This window comes from Phyllostomus hastatus, unplaced genomic scaffold, assembly GCF_019186645.2.
Source record: "Phyllostomus hastatus isolate PE091 unplaced genomic scaffold, TTU_PhHast_1.1 phas_contig_98, whole genome shotgun sequence".
NCBI lineage: Eukaryota > Metazoa > Chordata > Mammalia > Chiroptera > Phyllostomidae > Phyllostomus > Phyllostomus hastatus.
Window position 1 is genome coordinate 2,516,204 of NW_025333999.1, and position 20,675 is coordinate 2,536,878.

The 20,675-nt window shown below is 46.6% G+C and overlaps 1 protein-coding gene across 1 annotated transcript; it reads right to left on the reverse strand.

Moving 5' to 3' along the window:
• Positions 1–1,029: 1,029 nt before the first annotated feature.
• ZNF333 (zinc finger protein 333) lies at positions 1,030–20,464 on the reverse strand. The gene is made up of 12 exons (XM_045853065.1): positions 20,219–20,464; positions 17,596–17,639; positions 16,440–16,563; positions 15,909–16,004; positions 14,074–14,156; positions 9,721–9,837; positions 8,551–8,638; positions 5,340–5,428; positions 4,595–4,721; positions 4,114–4,224; positions 3,509–3,585; positions 1,030–2,645 (listed from the first exon to the last, which is right to left on the reverse strand). Exons 2-12 carry the CDS (start codon positions 17,632–17,634, stop codon positions 1,551–1,553), a joined length of 2,046 nt encoding a protein of 681 aa, XP_045709021.1. The 5' UTR covers positions 17,635–17,639; positions 20,219–20,464; the 3' UTR covers positions 1,030–1,550.
• Between the last annotated feature and the right edge of the window lie 211 nt (positions 20,465–20,675).

Sequence of the window (20,675 nt, forward strand, 5' to 3'; positions counted from 1 at the left end):
AATCTCATAGCTTCAAAATACATTAATTTAAAATGACAGAATTATAAGACTGATTCAGAAACCCACAATCATGGTAGGAGAGTGCACTGTAGCTCCTTCAGTGAACAACAGATCAGAGACTCCTATGGACTGATGTGTATGTCCCCAAATTCATAGGCTGAAGCCATCCACAATGTGATGACATCTAGAGATAGGGCCTTTGGGAGGTGATTAGGTCATGGGGGTAGAAACCTGATGGCTAAGGATTGGTGCCCTTATGAAAGGGACCCCAGAGAGGGCCCTCACTCCTGTTATGTGAGACTTCCTGCTCAACTGTGAGCAGGAAGCAGGTCCTCACCAGACACTAAATCTGCCAGCACCTCAATCTTGGACTTTCAGGCTCCAGAACTATAAGAAATAAATTCCTGTTGTTCATGAACCACCCAGGCTATGATATCTGTTATAGCAGCTCAAACTTACTAACACAGAGGCCAATATTTATAAATGTGCAAAAGATTTTGAAACACAAATAGTATGCTCAATTTAGTAGACATGTGAAAGCAATACATTGATTTCAACCACCCATGAAGCACTTATAAAATCTGACCATGCACTAAGTGCATCAGATAGAAACTGTATTCACCTGTAATAAGCCCATCCCAGCCTTCCCTGGTCCACTACCCTCGTCTGAAGAGCCCATATCACATACTAGTAAAAAGTGCATCCTCTTCATCTAGCAACATGTCCAGGAATAAACAGTCCAGGGCTGGTGCAGACACATAAAGACACCAACTGGGGAACTAGAATGGTTGTGACCTCTGGCCACACTCTCTTTAGCTGGTGGCTTTTATCCTCTAGCACTGGACATCATGTCTGTTTGCACAAAAGGCAAGTGGAAGCATCTGGTTGAATGACACCACTCCTTTCCCACCTCTTTCCCAGGAGTCATATGCAGCAGCTTCTCATGCTGACCAGCACTGGGGCGCATGGCCTTCTCTGACTGCAGGAGGGTGGGACCATGGAGGTTTTTTTCACAGAGCACATTACCAATCTGAACAAAGAACAACTAAGTTATATTGTAAGGAATTTTGGTTAGCAACTATTAGAATGTGCCACACTAGACCAAAAAGCAAATCTCAACAAATACCTAAGATTCAACAACACAAAGACCACATACTCTGCTCACAACATAACTGAATTATAAGCAGCAATAAAAAGGCAACTGTAAAACTCCCAGACATATGCAGGAACTTTCCAGAATGACAGAAATGATCTATGTATTCAATGGGTGTTGGTTACATGTATGTATACATCTGTCAAACCCATTGAACTCACAAGGTTTATGTATTCCACTATAAGTAATTATACCTCTACAACAATATAACCATGTACAGTTATTTTAAAATCAAATCCCAAATAAGAGTCAAAGATTTAATCATAATGGCAACTAAGACAAAATTTAGAATCTAACAAAAATGAAATTAGACACCAAAACAAGTGATATAGTAGCTAAACAAGTACTATGAGAAATGATCACAGGCCCAAATGTTTCTATTTTTACAAACTGGAAGTTAATTAGCAAGGGGCCCACCAAATGTATGAGATGCTGATAAAGGCAGGCAACCATTCCTGACATTTTCTCTCCTGGCGTGGGTCCTCTTATGCACAGTAAGTGAAGAGCTGTGCCTGAAGGCCTTCTCACACTGATTACATTCATAGGGTCTCCCTGCAGTGTGGGTTCTCACGTGCACCATAAGGTGTGAAGACTGGCCAAAGGCCCGCCCACATACCTGACATGCATAGGGCTTCTTGCCAGTGTGGGTTCTCGCGTGTTTCCTGAGGGATGAGGGCTCACCAAAGGCTCGCCCGCATTCCTGGCACACATAGGGCTTCTCTCCAGTGTGGGTTCGCATGTGACTCTTGAGGGTGGAGAGACGACTCAACACCTGACCACAAGTGGTACACTCATAAAGTTTCTCCCCCGTGTGGATCCTCTTGTGAACGTTCAGATGGGTGCTCGTCCGAAAGGGCTTCCCACACTGGCTGCACTCGTATGGTTTCTCTCTGGTGTGAGTCCGCAAATGAGTCTTCAGGGACGAATGCTCCCTGAAGGCTTTGCCACACTGACTGCACTCGAAGGGCTTCTCTCCAGTGTGAGTCCGCATGTGGCTCCTCAGAGAGGACGGCTGGTTAAAAGCTTTCCCACAGTCCTTACATTCATAGGGCTTCTCACCTGTGTGGTTCCTCTGGTGCAAAATCAAGTTGAAGTTCCTCGTGAAGGTTTTCCCACACTGACTGCACTCAAAGGGTTTCTCTCCAGTGTGAATCCTCATGTGGCGCCGCAGATTTGAGGAGTACTTGAAGGCGTGCCTACACTCCTCACATTCAAAGCACTTCTCTGAGGTGTGGGTCTTCTCGTGCCTGATAAGGTCAGAGCTGTATCTGAAGGATTTTTCACATCTGTTACATGCATAGGTTTTATCTCCACTATGGATCTTCTTACCCACTATTAGGTGAGTAGTTTGGAAGGTTTCCCCACCTTCGTGGCACTTGTAGGGGTTGCCTCCAGCATGAATTCTCTCATACTGAAAAAGTTGTTTAATACTGTTGAAGGTTTTCCCAAGTTCATTATATGTGCAGAGTTTTTCCCCAGGTGGAGGCTGCTCCTGTCAAATGAGGAAAATGCAAAGACCAAAGACTTTGTTACAATCAACATTCTCCTCCAAGTGAACTGTGTATGAAATCAAGGCATTTCTACAGCTGAAGCTTTCACCACTTTTGTGTGTCTGTATATTTCTACCTATGTTCTGTCAAGTGAATGTGACACCACAAAGAGCCATCATGTCCATTTCTTTCACGGGGCTTCTTAGATGTAAATTTTTTCTGAATTGCTTAAAGCTACACTACATTCATTTGTGTGTTTGTCTGTTTGTTTAGAGAGGGGAAAGGAAGAAGAAAGATGATGAGAAATATCCGTCAGTTGTTTCTCACACACCCCCAGCCAACCTAACTGACCAACCCACACCATTTCAGGCTTCACTAAGTTTTAAATGCACTATGTCTGTGTCCCATTCATGAACATGGTTAAGTGTGAGAACTCTGTCAATATATGCCTTGATCTCCATTTCAAGATTTCTCTCATTTCATGACTCAAAGACTCTCTTCCAAGAAACAGGTTTCTCCTGGGTGAGCACCCCTTGCCTTGAATCTCTCTCTAGCCTCTAGTGCTGTTTTTCTTTTTTTATATATTTATTTATTTTTAAGACAGGGGAAGGAAGGAAGAAAGAAAGGGACATAAAACACTGATATGGAAAGAAATATCCAATGGTTCCCCTCCCATGCCCCCAGATGGGGACCTGGCCCACAACCCAGACATGTGCTCTGACTGGGAATTGAACCGGCAACCTTTTGGTTCACAGGCCAGCACTCAATCCACTGACCCACACCAGCCAGGGCTGTTTTTCTGACCAACAACAACCCCAGACTTTTCCTACCATAGAGGACCAAGAAGAGTCTTTGTGTACCTTACCTTCCTCAGACCAATGGATGGGATCTCTGCAAAAATACCTTGGTTAACAATGGACTCTTGGGGTTGAAGCTGAGGTTCTGAAATGAATTAAGAAGGAAAAACAGTAAGTGTACAGAGAAGGAAACTGTAAGACCAAGTGAACCAAAAAACCAAGCTAGGCACATGCAGAGTATTTTTTTAAATACTGATCTTATATATGGAAAGAAATGGTGAAAAGGAGGAATGTATCAGAGTAAAGGAAAATTTTAAGGCATTTGCTATGTGAAGAGTTGTGTACTCACAGAAACGAAGGACAGAAATAGTAGATAATTTACTATGATTGGAACTGATGTTGAGAAAAAGTATTAACAACCTACAGTGGGGAGGAACTGCATGAACTCTACATGGAAATGCTAAATGTGAAAAGCAAGTAGGATAAAATCCTTCTATAGAGCCAGAGCAAAGTATTGAAGATAAAAAGAGGAAATGGGAAAGGAAGAAAGGTGGAACTCACTAAGGAAGCTCAAACAACGGCCTCTTCTGTCAAAGGCATTGAAAGTATTTCCCTGACTGACACTTTCCAAATCTAACATTCATCTTACCGATCTCAGCTGCGCTCCACTCACCTGCCTGGTGTTCACCTGTTCCAGTTCCTAGGAAGATTCCTCTCTCAGTGGTCCACATCGCTTCTCTTTGCCCCAAATAGGAAAAGGTACTGAGTGTGCATAATTGACCTCCTGGTTGTGGGGAAAGATGAATGGGTGGGCAGACTGCACCTGCCCCAAAACCAGGGCTGACAGGCTTTAGGGGCGCCTGGGTGGGAGCAGTGAGGTGAGCACACCTAAATCCTGATGGGTACAGCAGAGCTAATCCACTAAGAAACAAGCTCCCTCACTGGGTCTCTGGGGACACTGTGACATTCTGGTCCCCAAAACCGAGAGCCTAGCTATTTGAGAAGCCTGACACAGCAGACAGACCTTCATTTCCAAGGGGAAGCCACTACACTGTAGGCACCATGACGTCAGGACTTGTCTGTCTTTTCACCTCTCAGTTCCAGGAACCCACACTTGCTGGGTGTGTGTGGATGAAGTGATGAGACAGCCTTACCCACTAAGGCCAGGTTCCTGTAGTTCTCCAGCATCACGTCTCTGTACAGGCTTCTCTGTGCAGAGTCTAGAAACCTCCATTCTTCAGGGGTGAAGAGCACGGTCACATCTGCAAAGGTGACTGGTTCCTAAAATGCACACCCACCAGGCTGGGTCAGGTGCCATCTCTGCCAATACTCAAGAGGATGATGGGGAGCGGGCAAGCCTGGGGCAGGGAGCCACAATGCAGAGGATTTTCAGATGGGGCTCTGAAGTACCTTGGAATCTGTCCCTTGGCAAAAGCCTCAAAACTAAAACTCTTCTCTCTATTCTTCCCTTCCAAAGGGAGAGCATCCAGAGGCATAGCGTCAAAGGACTTCAACTTCATGACAGGACTTAGCTACTGACAACTAGCCAGGAAGCCCTTGCAGTTGTATTCCCCACCAGCCCCAGGGTCCAGCAGAGCTGAGCCTCCTGCAGGCAAGAGAGAGACGTTTGCTCCAGGAGACCAAGGAGGTTATAAGAAGAGGGCAGATAACACCCTTCCTTTGTTTTCCCTCCTGACGTTCAGCAGCATATGACACTCGACAGCCTGGGGAAGGTGTGACTGGGGCTGGCATTACTACCTGAGCTGGCCTCCACTGGCTGTGACAGGCCCTGCGCCTGGTGCCTGGATACCAGCTCTGTGGGGTCGAGAAGCTCCAGGCCATGGGAAGAGGACAAGGAAGCAAAGCAAGAAAGAAAAGCAAGAAGGATGTCTTCTTCACCTGTACACAGGTGGATGGCACCCCGGGAACCACACCTTCTTTATCCACTCTCTCCCCCTGCAGCCACTCGGGGTCCTGAGCAGGCAGAGCTAGAGAAGAAGAGGAGAGCTGTGAGGCCCAGTGAGCTCACTCACAGGCCCCAGGGCTACCCACCCTGATGGTAATGACCACGTGTGTACACACTTGTATGCACACACTCACAGGGCCACACACAGCACCCACACACCCAGTCCTCTTCTCAGTCTTCTGTACAAGCTCCTCTTCCACCTCATCTCTGGCTAGCATGCCCATGTGCCAGACCTTCCTCTTCTCATCCCCCTCAGCCCTCTCTGCTTCAGCTGCCAACCTCCTCCTCTAGGCTTCAGTTCCCAACTCAACTTCACAAGGCCCAGATCTGCAGGCTGACTCACATCTGAACTCCAGACCCAGACACCCAACCCCTGGCTCTAATCTCTCCACCCACCTATCTAGGGGAACCAGAACAGAATATCCAGAATGAGCCAGAGAGCAGGGCTGTTGCCCAAGCAGGCAGAGGACAGAGCTTCAAAGAGCCACAAAGGATTGTTCCCAGGCTTTGATATTGTCCTGCTGGGTTTTGAACTGGCTTGGGACCCAGGACCCCTTTCTTCTCTCACACTGGGAATGGAAATGTCTGTCCTGAGCCTATCCTACCCTTGTATTCTGGATGCAGAGATGCCCTCCTCTGGTTTCACAGGTTCACAGATGGAGAGACAGTTTGCCCCCAGGCTGGACCACACCCTGAGTCTAACCCTCTTACCTGATTTGGATGATTTGCATGATGAAATTTGTGACTTTCTGAGTTGATGAGATTTAGATGAGGTTTTAGACTTGGACTTGATGCTGGGATGGGTAAAAATTTGGGGAATGTTGGGATCATGTGAGTGTATTTTGCATGCGGGGAGGACATATATTTGGGGGAAGCCAAAAGCAGACTGTTATGGGTTGGATTCTGCTTCCCAGTGAAAGAGGAAGTTCTAACTCCCGGTACATCAGAATGTGACCTTATTTGAATTACAGGGGTTTTGCAGATGTAATGACTTAGGTTGAAGTACCATGGAGAAGAGTGGGCCCTCAATCCAATGACTGGTGTCATTACAAAAAGAGGAAAAGAGACACAGAAACAGGGACACATGTGGGGAGACAGCCATGTGGCCATGCAGGCAGAGACAGGACCAATAAGTCTACAAGCTAAGGAACACCAAGGATGCCACAAGCACCAGAAGCCAGAATAGAGTCAAGGAAGGACCAGATTTCACAGGAAGCACAAGCCTGACAACACCTCGATTTCAGACTTCTGTGCCCTTAGAACTATGACGCATTAATTTCTCTTGTTTTACTGCCCCCCTAAAAAAAAAACATGCACTCACCACCTTCTTCCCAAGTCTGTTCCTCCTCGAGTGTTCCCAATATCAGGAAATGACATCCCTGCCTTAGATGAGAAATCTCACCCCCCTCTGACACTCAACAGACCCCAACAGCTAATCCACAAACAATGAGTCGTGACCTCTCTACATGAGGCACCCACAGCTCCCCAACCCCACCCACCCATTTTCTTTCCTCCTAACCTGGCCCTCTCCAGGGCTCATGCCAGTCACACCTTCCTCCCTCTTGGATCCACATAAATGTCACTCCCTCGTGACTCAGATGTCACAACTCTGTCCCCCACACCATGCTTGGCACATAAACGCTCTGCCTCATCTGCTAAATGTATAGACACAAAACTCACCAAAACTATCTCAACTTGACCTGCATGTCTAGGAATGAATGTTCCATCCTTCCCTACCATGCAGATAAGACTTAATACAGCAGCTTTGTGCTCCTTAGCAAGGCTGATGGCAGGGTCAGACCCCTGGCTTCAGTCTTCAAACTTGGATTTCAAGAGGGTTCCCACCACCCTCACTGATAAGAGGAGTGCACTCTGCTTAAAGTGTTTGTACAGTACAGCCTGTGCTCCATGCCTGCTTTCCTTCTAGGAGTCTGGAGTATAGGCATGCTCTGGGCAGAGGGCACACACGTGCCCAGCCTTGGGTAAAATCTCTGGGTACCGAATGAGCCTCCTGGCAGATAACACTTCACACCTGTTGTCCCTGCACGTTGTAGGGAATTAAGTGCATCCCATGTCATTCTGCTGGGAGAGGGGTCTGGATGCTTGTGCTTGATTCCCTCGAGACTTTACCCCATGAGCCCTTTTCCTTGGCTGATTTTGCTTTGTATACTTTCCCTGTAACAAACCATGGCCATGTGCACAACTGTATGCTGCACCCTGTGAGGCCTCCTAGTAAGTCATCAAACCTGAGAATGGTCTTAGGGACCCCCACCACATCGACTCCTCACCCATATCAAGTCTAGGCCACCACCATTCCTTTCCTAACTGCCTTCATCCACCACTCACATCCTCCCTGAGACTCACCATCCTCCCAGGTGCTAGAGGCTTCTGCTAGGACCACAGGTGCATGGGCCCACTCACCTAATGCATCCCTACCTTCCAGAAGTGTTAGGACATGAGCCAGGGTTCTTTTCTCACATTCCCAGGCACCGAAGGATCTGCAGCCCACTCACTCTCCAGTCAGCTCACCCCACTTCCCTGTGCCCCCTTCCCACAGACTGCCATGGGCCCCTGTGCATGCCAGGCTCTCTCCCCCGAGGGGTTTTCCAGAAACTGTTTCTAGGCCTGAAATTCTCTCTCCAAACCTTCTCCAAACATCACATTTGGCCACCTAAATGATACAGTAACTATGACCTAATCCAGAGCCTGAAATTAAAGTTAACATGTTATCTGTCCTCCACATAAATTTTTCCCCTACATCTCAGTAAATGTGCCTTTTAACCTCATTTTTTAAAAGTTCATTTAAAACACGTGCCATGTATAGGAACTCAGCTATAATCTCCATCATCATCATAATTGTGTCATGAAGATTTAATCTCTCCCGAAGAGAGGACTGGCCATTTGCCACAGCTCAGTGGGGCCTGCTCTTTCTTAAAAGAAAGATCTGGGACAAAAAATAAATAAATAACTGAGGACTGTTAAAGTGCCTTTCCCCCCAAACGCATAGATCACGAGAGGCCTTCATGTACTGTCTCCCAGTGGTGCAGGGCAATGCCGGCAGTCAGAGGAGATGAAGGCTGCAGGTGCAAGTTCCCACAGGAAAGCCAGGCCATTCGACTATGATACCACCTGGTTCTCACTTACCAGAAGCTCTGGCCCTACAAGGGCTGGAGGTGCCCGGTGCAGAGTCCCATGTGGCCACCCTTTGAGTCTGCACAGTCGCCTTCAGCCCCTGGACAGTGACAGGGACAGATTAGAGTCGGTTGGTGGTCAATGGGATCCGCTCACACCTGCTCACTCTGACTGAATCTGCACGACCTGCATTTCCTCATTTGGGGAACATACTGATAAAAGGACATGCCCTGATTATCTGCCCAGATCTGCCGAATTCTTCAAGAACTGCAACTCCTAGAAGGCTAGAGAGGAGGGGCCCCAGCACAGGAGGACTCCTCTGAGCAGCCTCCAGCTGTGAGAGGAACACTGAAGCAAAGTGGGCAGTGGGTGCCAGCAGGCTGAGGGATAGAGTGTGGGTGCAGGGTGGACCTGTGCAAATGAGGGCAGTTAGAAAGTTATTTCTGAAAGGACACCCCTTTGTGGGTGAAAGGATTCAAATGCTGCTCTAGTGGTGGCTGCTCCCTCAGGAATCTGACCTGACTTGCACCACTGAGAGACACCTCTGGCCTGTGTCCCAGAGTGGGACCTGTGGAAGCAGGAGCCTATTAAAAGTAGTTCCAGCTGGGGTGGGTAGGGGTATAATGGTGAATCTGGCAGGGTGGAGACAGTGGAGACAGGAGGAGCAGTCCCAGGTAGGTTATGGTTTGACAGAAAAGCTATAGGACTTGGTGGTAGGTGGGAAGTAAACGCAACACATCCCTCAGGAAGGGGATGGGCCCCTTCTCCTCAGGGCGGGGCACATCCTAAAGTGTCCCTCTCAAATACTCTTGGTCACCAGCCTAGACAGTCCTCATGGAGCCCTCAGATCGCAGGACCTGCTCATTCCTATAGGTTTCCTGACCACAGACAGGATGGGTGTGAGGGTAGGAAGTGAAGGAAGAAAAGCTAGACCAAGAGAGGCAGGGCCAGGGTGGTAGCTCCTGTCACCTGCCACCTTCTAGATTTGCCTTCCATGCAGAAATGCTCGGGCGGGCCTGTTCAGTTCTTATCGGGAGCTAAGCCTGGACCTCCAGCATGTTCTCAGTTCCCAACAGTGGGCCCTGAATGCCTCCTTCCCCTCCGGCCTCCTCATTAACAGAAATCCTGCACCCCAGGCCTTACTGGTTGAAGCCCCTGCAACATACCACCCCCCAGGCTTACTGTGTATCCAGAAGGCCAAGGCGACTCCCAGATAGCTGGCTGGTCCTCGGGAGATGAAAAGATTCCCCTCTCCCCCATCGTGGGCCAGGTCCACATCCTCAGATCCAGTCCTAGCTCCTAAAAAAAGAACATGGAGAATGCTGAGCAGGACAGAGGTAGCACTGAGGCTGTTTTCAGCCTCAGAGACCTTTGGTTTAGGGGTAGTGAAGTCAGAAGTAGGGGCACATGGGTCTGGCAGTTCCAGACCCAATGACTCTTTTATTCCACTGAGGGCACCAGCCACCACCAAGTCTCCAAGGGTCTGAGGGCAAATCACGGTGGACCTGACCCCCTTCTGGTTCTGGGGGCCCTGGACAGAGGTTAGGCCACAAGCCCTCAGAGGGACTACAGGATGTTCAACCACAGAAAGGTTGGAAGCCCTTGGTTTAAAAGTGAACCGTGGTCTGTATTTATCTATTTAGCATCCATCACTCAGAGGGCCAAACTACGGGCCACAGCTGTTTACATCTTCCCTGTCACCCAGAACCACTCCTTAGCCACCTCTGACACAAGGCAATACTCCTCCGTCCTAAATCACCCAGGCCAGGTACCAGACAACTAGGGGAGCCCCTGGGCCCAAGGCCTCCTGGAATTATTCGAACTTACCAATCCTGTTTGTCCTGCCCTGTGGAAACCCTCATACAGGCTCTGACCTAAACTCCTCCTTCACCCCTTTCTGCCTCTTCAGTGACCCGGACGTTTTCCCTGTGTGGCCCCACTGGCATGGCAAGCCCTCTGCTCTGAAGAAATTCAAGTCAAAAAAATCGGTGGCACCAGTCTCTCTGAGTAATCAGTCACCTCCATAAATTAAAGTCCCATGGGTACATTTTGAGACAAACGTTTTCATCCAAGTAATCTCGACACAGATTATTCCTCTTGAAAAATAAGTTTTTTAGGAGTACAGCCTATTTGTTCAACATACTGACTGAGCACTGTTAGTGTGGACGCTGTGGATCCAGCCAAGAACAAGTGTCTAGCCTCCAGGAGCCGGGGGCTGTGGAGAGGCGGCACAGGAAGACTGAGCCCACAGACACCCCTTCCTCGGTTTCCTTTAGGGCTCCTTTTTTTTTAATTTAATTGTTATTCAAGTACAGTTTTCTGTCTTTTACTCCCACCCCAGCCAATCCCGCCCCAGCCCTCCCTATCGCCCTCCCATTTCCACCCCCACCCCTAGTTTTTGTCCATGTTCCTTTATACTTGTTCCTGCAAACCCTTCCCCTTTTCCCCTGAAATTCCCTCAGCTCTCCCCTCTGGTCACTGTCAGCCTGTTCTCTATTTCAGTGTCTTTGGTTATATTTTGCTTCATTTGTTTTATTGTTTAAGTTCCTGTTAAAGGTGAGATCATATGGTATTTGTCTTTCACTGCCTGGCTTATTTCGCTTAACATAATGCTTTCCAGTTCCATCCATGCTGTTGCAATATAAAAAGCTTCTGCACAGCTAATGAAAACAGTATTAAAATAAAAAGAGAACCTACCATATGGGAAAACATATTTGCCAATGATACCTCAGACAAGGGTTTAATCTCCAAAATATATAAAGAACTTACACTACTCCACTCTAAGAAGAAAAGCAACCCAATTAAAAAATGGGCAAAGGACTTGAACAGACACTTCTCCAAGGAGGACATACAGAGGATCTGGAGACACATGAAAAGATGCTCAATATCGCTAGCTATCAGAGAGATGCAAATTAAAGCCAAAATAAAATACCACTTCACACTGGTCAGAATGGCCATCATAAACAAAGCAACAAACAAGTGTTGGAGAGGATGTGGAGAAAAGGGGACCCTAGTGCACTGTTGGTGGGACTGCAGACTAGTACAACCACTATGGAAAACAGTATGGAATTTTCTCAGAAAACTAAAAATGGATCTGCCTTTTGACCCAGCAATTCTGCTGCTAGGATTATATACTAAGAACCCTGAAACACCAATCCAAAAGAACCTATGCACCCCAATGTTCATAGCAGCACAAGTTACAATAGCCATGTGCTGGAAGCAACCTAGATGCCCATCAGTAAATGAATGGATCAAAATACTATGGTACATTTACACAGTGGAATTCTATACAACAGACAGGGCTCTTCTAAGAGCAACTCCCAGCCCCTCCACTGGCCTCACTGACCACAAAGAGGAGGCTACAGGGCCTCTGTCTGGCCCTGGCTGCTAACACTTACTCCCATGCTACAGAGAGGCCTCAGAACTACCACAGTGGGCCTCAGTGATTGGGACAAGGCTAGTGACACAAGAATGGTAGAAGGGCTAGCTGAAGAGTCAGCACCATCAACCAAATGGAGGGTCGTGTGACCTCAGGCAGTATATCCTGGTGGCTGAGATGGTGGTCTCAGGAGTTAGGCCTGGATTTAGGTCCAAATCCAGCTTGGCAGGTTATATGTCTTCAGGAATGAACTGCTCAATTTCTCTACATTTGTCTGGAAGTGGATCTCCTCTGCCCACTTAGAACATTCTGTAAGCACCTGTTTCCTGGGGCACAGATGCCACAGGAGAGGAACCTCCTCTCCCACACTCAGTGCCCACTACTGAGTCGGACCGGAGTTCTACGGAAGGTGCTGGAGCCCCATGCTGAGAGGAAAGAGCCACAGAAACCAGAAAGGATCTGTCCACCGTAAAACCCTTCCCCTTCTTCCCCTCCCATGGTCCAAGTGCAGTGAAAGGTCACCGGTTTAATCCCCAGTCAGGGCATATGCCTGGGTTGCAGGTTTGGTACCCAGCTGCAGCACATGTGAGAGGCAACCAATCAATGTTTCTCTCCCTCTCTTTCTCCCTCCCTTCCCTTCTCTCTAAAAATAAATACAATATTTTTTTAAAAAGACATGGAGACGGTAGGGGCCTAGAGATGCCTTCACCAGCACCTACCTATCCATTCCTTCACTCAGCAAGCCTCCACTGAGGGCTCTGACACAGAATGCTTTGTAATGGGGTTGCTGCACCGATCATATCAGATGATGGCCCTATAATCCAGCAGCTCCAGCAACACATTTGCAGATCAAGTCCTCAAACACCACATGCCCTTTCCCAAGCAGCTACTAGGAAACATCCTCTACCTAAACAAGAATGTAGACCAAGGACAGCGAGGACCTGGGGAGGAGGAGGGGGCCTCTGCAGCCCTGGAGTCCATTGCAGGATGTGCAGGGGTGACAATTTGGGCCGCCTAACAGCTCCCATCAGGTTGTGCAGAGTAAGGCTCCCTGTGCTCAGGGCAAAGGAAGAGGACAAAATGGACTGAGGTCTCTACAACCCGGGCCACACCACCCCATCCACTGGGCCAGCATCTATGATGCCAAGAGGCCAACACCATCCATAACAAAGGCAAGGTATGCAAACTGAGGGACCACAGAGATCTCATTGGCTCTGAGACAAGCAGGTTCAGCCCAAGGGTGAAGCTGGGCTCTGTGTGTCCCTCTTCCCAAATCCTAACCCTCAAAATCCCCAAGAATGAGAACCCAAACTTTGGAAGCTCCATCAGTTTGGGAAAGCAGGAACTCGGGGCCAAAGTGAGGATGGAGGTGCCCTGTGTGTACCTTCTCGTGCACTGTAATGTACGAGCTGGTTCTGAAGGTTCTTTCCCACTTTGAAAAGGGCTTTTTTCCAGTCTGGAGTCTCGACTTGTCTCTTAAACAGGGAAGGATCCCTGACAACTTTCCCACGTTCTTTATAATCAGACTGGCCCTCTCTCCTGTAGGTTCTCTTGTTCCTGTCCAGGTATCATTCCTCCAGAAGCCTTTCCCACCACAGTTAAAGCATCAGGTGCCTTCTCTCCTGGTGGAGTTTGCCCCTGGCAAGGGGTGAATGATGACAAAAAGCTTGCCAGCATCCATGCCACACCCAGAGATGTTCCCTGTTTGCAGCATTTTAAGAGGTACGCCTTGTTTATACAGGTCAAGTTCTTTGAGGACACTGCAGGCTCCACCACCAGGCTTTCTCACGTGTGTAACCTTCCTGGGGCTTCCCCAACAGACAGCATGTTCCTCATGATTGTTGCAGAGTAAATCGCCTTTCACACAGTCAATGTCTCATTCGCCCTGATGGAAATGTGTACTCGGGGGAATCGTCTAGGAAGACGGAGTCATGAGCAACTGGTGGCATTTACCCAAATTAATGAGTCACAGACTATGTGAATAGTCATATTCATTTATAGTCACAGTGTCCCCTCATACACTAGGTGGGAAGGGGACATTCTTAAGTACGTGCCCACATCAAATGTCTCCCTGGTCCTGGGGTGCATTTTCAACTCACATATTCTTCAACTTCTCCACTGAGAAAGAATAAAGGACCACTCACTGTGAATCTTACCATTTGCAAATCATGGGATGAATTTTCCTCCAAAATATCCTGTGTAGCAGTAGAGTCTTTGGGTTTAGATTGAGATTCCCATTCTAAAATAAATTGGAACCAAAAACAAACAAAAGGAATTTTTTTCAGAAAGAAATATTGGTATGAAATTGACAAAAAAAATAGGTTTTTAAAAATACTAACCTAAGAGGACTACAGGATAATGGAAAAAATACAATGAAAATATATATATAAAATAAATTTAAAAAATAAAAATATTGCCCTGACTGGTGTGGCTCAGTAAACTGAGTGCCAGCCTGCAAACTAAAAGGTCGCTGGTTCAATTCTCAGTCAGGGCACAAGCCTGGGTTACAGGTCAGGTTTCCAGCTGGGGGCATGCGAGAGGCAACTGATCAATGTGTCTCTCACACATTGATGTTTTTCTTCCTCTCTTTCTCCCTCCTTTCTCCTCTCTCTAAAGGTAAAGAAATAAAATCTTTTAAAAAATAAAAATATTTACCTAAACTTGGGGAGGTACTGAAAGGGAAGAAGGCATGAGTGAATAAAGTGAGTAGAGCTGTGTACGGAAGTTGGGAATGACAGGAAAAAAGGGGGAAATGAAAGGCTATTTTTCCAAGCAAAAGATTCTATAAGAAGTGAGGCTGAAAGAGGGTACTATCAGAGAAACAAGTAGAAAGCAATTAGACAAAGAATGCACATAGAAATGATCAACTCAAAGAGGAACTGGGTAATTTGTGTAGGTAAGGAGGTAAAGAAATTAGAGTCCTCATCCACTGCTGGTGGGAACATAACATTGTTTTTAGAAAGCAGTTCGGTAGATCCTTAAAGTTAAACATAGGGTTACCAAATGACCCAGCAATTTCACTCCTAAGTATACTCAAAAGAACTGAAAACACGTCCACATAAAATGTTGTACATGAATGTTCACAACAGCACTATTCACATCATCAAAAAGTAGAAACAACCCAAACGTCCATCAACAGATGAATGGGTAAATAAAATGTAGTCTATTCACAGAATGGAATATTACTCAGCCTTAAAAAAAGAGTGAAACACTGATACATGCTACAACATGGATGAATCTTAAAAACATGATGCTGAATGAAAGATGACAGATACCAAAGGCCACGTGTTGCATGATTTCATTTATGTGAAATATCAGAATAGGCAAATCCAGAGACAGAAAGCAGACTAGTGTCTGCCAAGGGCTGGAGGGAGGGGAGTGGGGAATGACCAATAATAGGCATAGGGTTTCATGTTGTGGAGATGGAAATGTTCTGCAGTGAAATAGTGGTAATGGTTGCACAATTTTGTAAATATACTAAAAGCCACTGAATTACACAGTTTAAATGGTTGAATTTTATGAGTTGTGAATATCATAATTTTTTTTGATATAGGGAATTTGGGCCCCGGTTGGTGTGGCTCAGTGGACTGAGTGCTGGCCTGTGAACCAAAGGGTTGCTGGTTCAATTCCCAGTCAGGGCACATGCCTGGGTTGCAGACTGGGTCCCCAGTGGGGGGTGCACAAGCAACCACACATTGATATTTCTCTCCCTCTCTTTCTTCCTCCCTTCCCCCTCTCTAAAAATAAATAAATAAAATAATTTTAAAAAATTTAAAAAGGGAATTTGGAACATACCTTTTTCTGAGACCAAAGAGCTAAAATGTGAAAAACAGAAGAAAAGCTAAAGCAACTCCCTTGAGAAATCTCACACCAAATAGCCTTATTGCCCTCAAAATAGAGAGCCTTTGAAATGCTCTAAGACTGACACTTTCTAGCACACTGCCCCCATACCAGGGCGGGTCACAAGATCCCTGTGTCCCCTTATACTCACCCACACCCATGGCACAGAGAATGCCTCGTTCTGCTGTCCTCAACTCTTCTCTTGGCCCCACCTGGGAGGCAAGCCTGGGTTTGCATGGTGGTGTCCCTGCTCATGGAGAAAGACATACGTGCTGAGGGCGCAAGGGAGTGAGGGAAGATTTGCAGAGGAAAACAAACACTTCCCCATTGGCCACCCAGCTTCTACATGGACTTCAGTTCAAAATGCTGAACAGTACAATACTACAAAGTGATCACACCCAATTTCTAATGAACTCAGTGAAGTTCTTTAACAAGGGCCCAAACTACAAACATACTCCTCTCTGCCCCATGGGGCTAATGTTCTCTAAGCCCTAAAGCCAAGGTCAATGAGATCCATACAAGTCCTGCCTATGGAAAGAATTAAGTCAATGCAATGGATGGAGCTCTGTTACCCTGTGGAAACCAATGAACAGTAAACACCACGAAGCCTATACCACTTCCTTGGTCATGTGGCAGACGCTTATTAAGCACACAGGATTTAAGCTTTTAGAGCCAGCCTTACCCCTAGGAGCCAGGGTCTGACAGTTGTCCAGTATTCCATATCTGTACAGGTTCCTCTGCACGTCATCCAGCAACTCCCACTCCTGGACGAGCCCCGCTGCCACATCCTCGAAGGTGACTGATTCCTAAGACAGCATACATGTTCTGGCTCAGCAAGGACCACCCCCACCATTCTGAAGAAGGGAAACCCAGCACAAGAACATTGAGACGGGGCACTCTCCATTCTGGAGCTCAGCAAAGCCCACCTGCCACTTGTCTTTGTAAATAAAGTTTTATCAGCACACAGCCGTGCCCGTTACCTATCTCTGTGGGTGTTTTTGTGCTACAAAGGCAGAAGTGAGCAGTTGCTGCAACAGAGATCACATGGCCCACCAAGCCAAAAACATTTATTTTCTTTTAACCTTTGGACAAATCCAAAAGTATAAGTTTGGGCTCTCTTTATCACATCGCCGACCAGTGATAGCAGAGCCTGTACATCTGAGCTTAGAGAGTTTTTCCTAACCTCCTTATTTGAGGCATCAGAAGTTTGGATTTGATCACTTCATTTTCATACCGTACCTAGGTCCCCTCCCAAGACTTATATAAGCATTTAGTAATCTTTTGTGCATGTTAAGATAGGACTTCCATTACAACTGCAACACTCTATGGCCTTGTAACATCAGAATTCTCTCCAGAGGCTCTGTCCAGTTCAGCTCTCTGGGGTAATGGGAATGTTCTGTGTCTGCACTTGCTCAAAGGGCAGCCGCCAGCACGTGTGGCCACTGAGCACTGGAGAAATGTGGCTCAGACAACTGAGAAACTGAATTTTTTAATTTCATTGGATTTTCATGCGTTTAAATTTGAATTTCTACAATCATGTATTTACAGTAGTTCTCACAAGGGAGAGAAAAGATGGCCCTAGAGGAGCTCTGCGGCCAACTCTAAACCAGCCCCGTTCTGCAGCCACACTCGGGAATTAGGCCCAGAGCCTGTCCTCCAAAGTCAGCTCCCGCCTGAGGTCAGGCACTGAAAAAGGTTGCCAGGTCCCCTGGGACAGGGCAGGAGATGCTCAACACTTCCCCTCCCCTTTCTTCCTCAGCTGCTGCTGAGGGAAGAGGGGACAGAGCTCAGAGTACATAATTATCTACCCCCACCATCCTGGCTCCCCAACGCCTCACCATGACACCAGCGCCAGAGTGGAAGGTCTCAGTAGGCATCCTCCCTGCAATAAAAGAGACCAAGTATAAAAAGAGATAAGGGCAGAAGCAGAACACCAAACAGGGGTTTAACTCAGGAAATTCCATTTTGGTGGGCCACCAAGCAAAAACCCAATAAGCAACATACTGGGCCCACGTCACCTTCCAGACCATGGCACCTGACCATTTCTAATACTGACTCTCACCTAACTAAAGGATCATCTGTCCTCATATTCCCTCAAGATACCTCTCACAACCTCTACTTTTCCTCCACTGTCTTTATCCAGTTGTGATTTTTATATATACTTGTTTGGGTGATTTTGCCTGTCTCTCCAACCATGATGCAAACTAAGTATAGGCCTATGTCCATTTCTTTTGAGGACCCCAAATTCTGCCACCAGCATAGCACTTGATGCATCTTTATATATTATAGTTATACTTTTTCTGTAAAAGGTCAGATAGTAAATATCTTAGAATTTATGGGCCATACAGTCTCTATAACAACTATTTAACTGCATTTGCAGCATGGAAACAGCCATAAAGAACACATAAAAACACCCTGGCCAGTGTGGCTCAGTTGGGGGTTTGAGTCCCCATAAGGGCACATATCTAGGTTGCAGGTTCAATCCCCCATCGGGCCATGTATGGGAGGCAACCAATGAATGTTTCTCTCTCACATCACACTCTCTCTCTCTCTCTCTCTCTCTCAAGTCAATAAACATATTTATTTTTAAAAAGAAACGCATGAAAAATGTGTTTCAATAAAACTACTTATAGAAACCAGCACTGGGTCAGATTTGGCTCATGGGCCATAGTTTGCCAACACCTACTTAATATTATGCAGTAGAGAGAATATATCAATTACCAAGCTCTCTCAATTCTACCTCCTACATGTCTCAAACACTGCATCTTTTCCAGTTCCACAAGCATCATCAAAACCCAACTACCATTTGAAACCTGAACTTATCCAAACTCCTATATATGGACCCTGCTCATCCCAAATTCCGTGCTCAATCCAACAGCTGATGTTTTATCTAAATTACAAACAAAATCATGGCTGTCCCCCTACTTAAAACTCTGATCAGTTTCTTCCCAGTGGCCTTAGAGCAAGGCCCAAAGTTTACAATGACCTTCAGAGTCATGTCTTCCTTTCCAACCTAGCTCATCCATTCCATACTTTATTTTCTCTACTTTGCCTTTCCCATTCTCTCCTGGGCTGCTGGAAGGCACTAGGCTTGGTACTGCCTGAGGTCTGTCATCTGAAAATGTTCTCTCAAATCTCCTCTCCATTTCCACTCCACACCCCGATCCCCTGTCTAGCTATATACAACTCATCTTTTAGGTTCAAATACCTGTCTTTTTTAAGTTGTTTTTCCTGACCTCCTCCCCAAATTCTCCTGTTCCATGTTTCCATACCACCTTTTGCCATGATTAATTTAAAATCTGTCTTCCCAGCTAGAATAAAACCTCCCTGGAGATAAGCACTGTATCTATTTTGGTGGCAGTGTTTCCCCCTGTTCAGAACCCAGTCCATCCAGGGAACTCCCAGGATATGTGCCAAACTATCAACACTCCCCCAAAACAATTCAGCACAGCCAGCCTAAGGCGGCACATGCCCGCATGTACAGACATATGAAACAATGTAACAACATAAAACTCAACATAAAAGAGACTTTAAATGTCTGTTCATATAACACAATCCACAAGAGATTTCAGAGGTCTTTAAGGAACATTAATTCTTTCTAAAAAGGCAAGATAATACTGTGTCTCTTAAGACGGTATAAATCTTTCACCTTTTACTAAAAAGGCAAGATGAGATATGTATTCTTTTTGCAAACACGAATTAAAATCTGATGTTTAATTTTCCTCCAGAATTAATATTTTCATTTCTCAGTAGAGTGAGCTTTAACCCTATTATTAAAAAGAAAAAAATCCCATTTATGGCCAACTCATTTTCAATTCCCACTATTAACTATGTCATCTTTTTCCTAGAGTTCCACACGTTTTGAAGCTCTATAGTAATTTATAGGCTTGGGGTAACTGAGACAAAGTGAAGAGAACTGAACAGCTTATTTTTCCTTGATGATAAGACTTGTTACATAATTGAGAAATAGTTTTTCTTAAGACACTCTCACCTCGCAGGGAAAAAAAAAAAAAGCCTGGTATTCACAAAGGCATAAATTAAAAGAGAAATGAAAGGAAAAGGCAACAAAGCTAAGTCAACAGGTCCTAAATTCAGGAACTGCAAATCGTCAGTCACCAGGGGGCAAAAAAAAATCTCGTCATCTAATTCATCCCTTGGTAGAGGATGCATTCCATTTTCTTAAAATTTACTTGACAAGTCATTCAAACCAATTTGCACATGTAGACTTAGACCTAACTTTTCCATTGCAGGTGAGGTAATATGAAATGTTATATTAAATAAAACTTGAATTGCTTATAAACAGTTATCTGTTTATTCGTAGGGCCCTATGAATACAGGAGGATGGGTGAAGGCGGGGGCTGACCGATGTCACCATTCCTGAGCTGCAGGACCTGGACTGCACTTCGTCATTTCCCTTCCGATAGTGCTGGGAATGAGCTGGGTCTTCCCAGACCGGGTTACCTGAGCACCAGGTAGCCAGCCGGAGGAGTGCGTGGTGCGGCTGCGAGGCAGACGTGTGCGCGCCTCATCCCGGCCCCAGGGCGACCACGGGGAGGAGGGACCTTGGCCAGAGCAGCTGTGCCAGGCCGTTCAGAGACTCCGTGCTCCCCTGCTCTCCCGAGGGGCCAGACCACACCTGCAAACCTTGCAGCGACACTCCCACTGCAGTACGCCGTGGGGACCGCTGCACAGCCTTCAAAGGCCACGCTGCCGCTGCCCCAGCGCACTTCCGCTTCCGGTCTTGGGGCCGCTGGGAGCGGAAATAACCGGGGCCCCAGGTTCTCAGGGCCAGGGAAGCTTCAAACAGTGGCCCGAGGGTTGACTCCGTGTAAATCCAAACTCAAGGCAGATATTCTGGTTTACTTACCTGAGGGAATGAGGTTACGCTGTGGGATTTGATCCGAGAGACCAGGTTTAG

Bases quoted from the DNA above. Each gene is read 5' to 3' on its own strand.
- ZNF333 (XM_045853065.1), bottom strand. From the start codon at position 17,634: ATGCCTACTGAGACCTTCCACTCTGGCGCTGGTGTCATG. The intron at 9,838-14,073 runs GTAAGATTCACA...TTCTTTTTTTAG, and splicing joins CATCCCATGATTTGCAAATG to GAGCTAGGACTGGATCTGAG. The intron at 5,429-8,550 runs GTAAGTGAGAAC...CTTCTTCTCTAG, and splicing joins TTGTAGGGCCAGAGCTTCTG to CTCTGCCTGCTCAGGACCCC.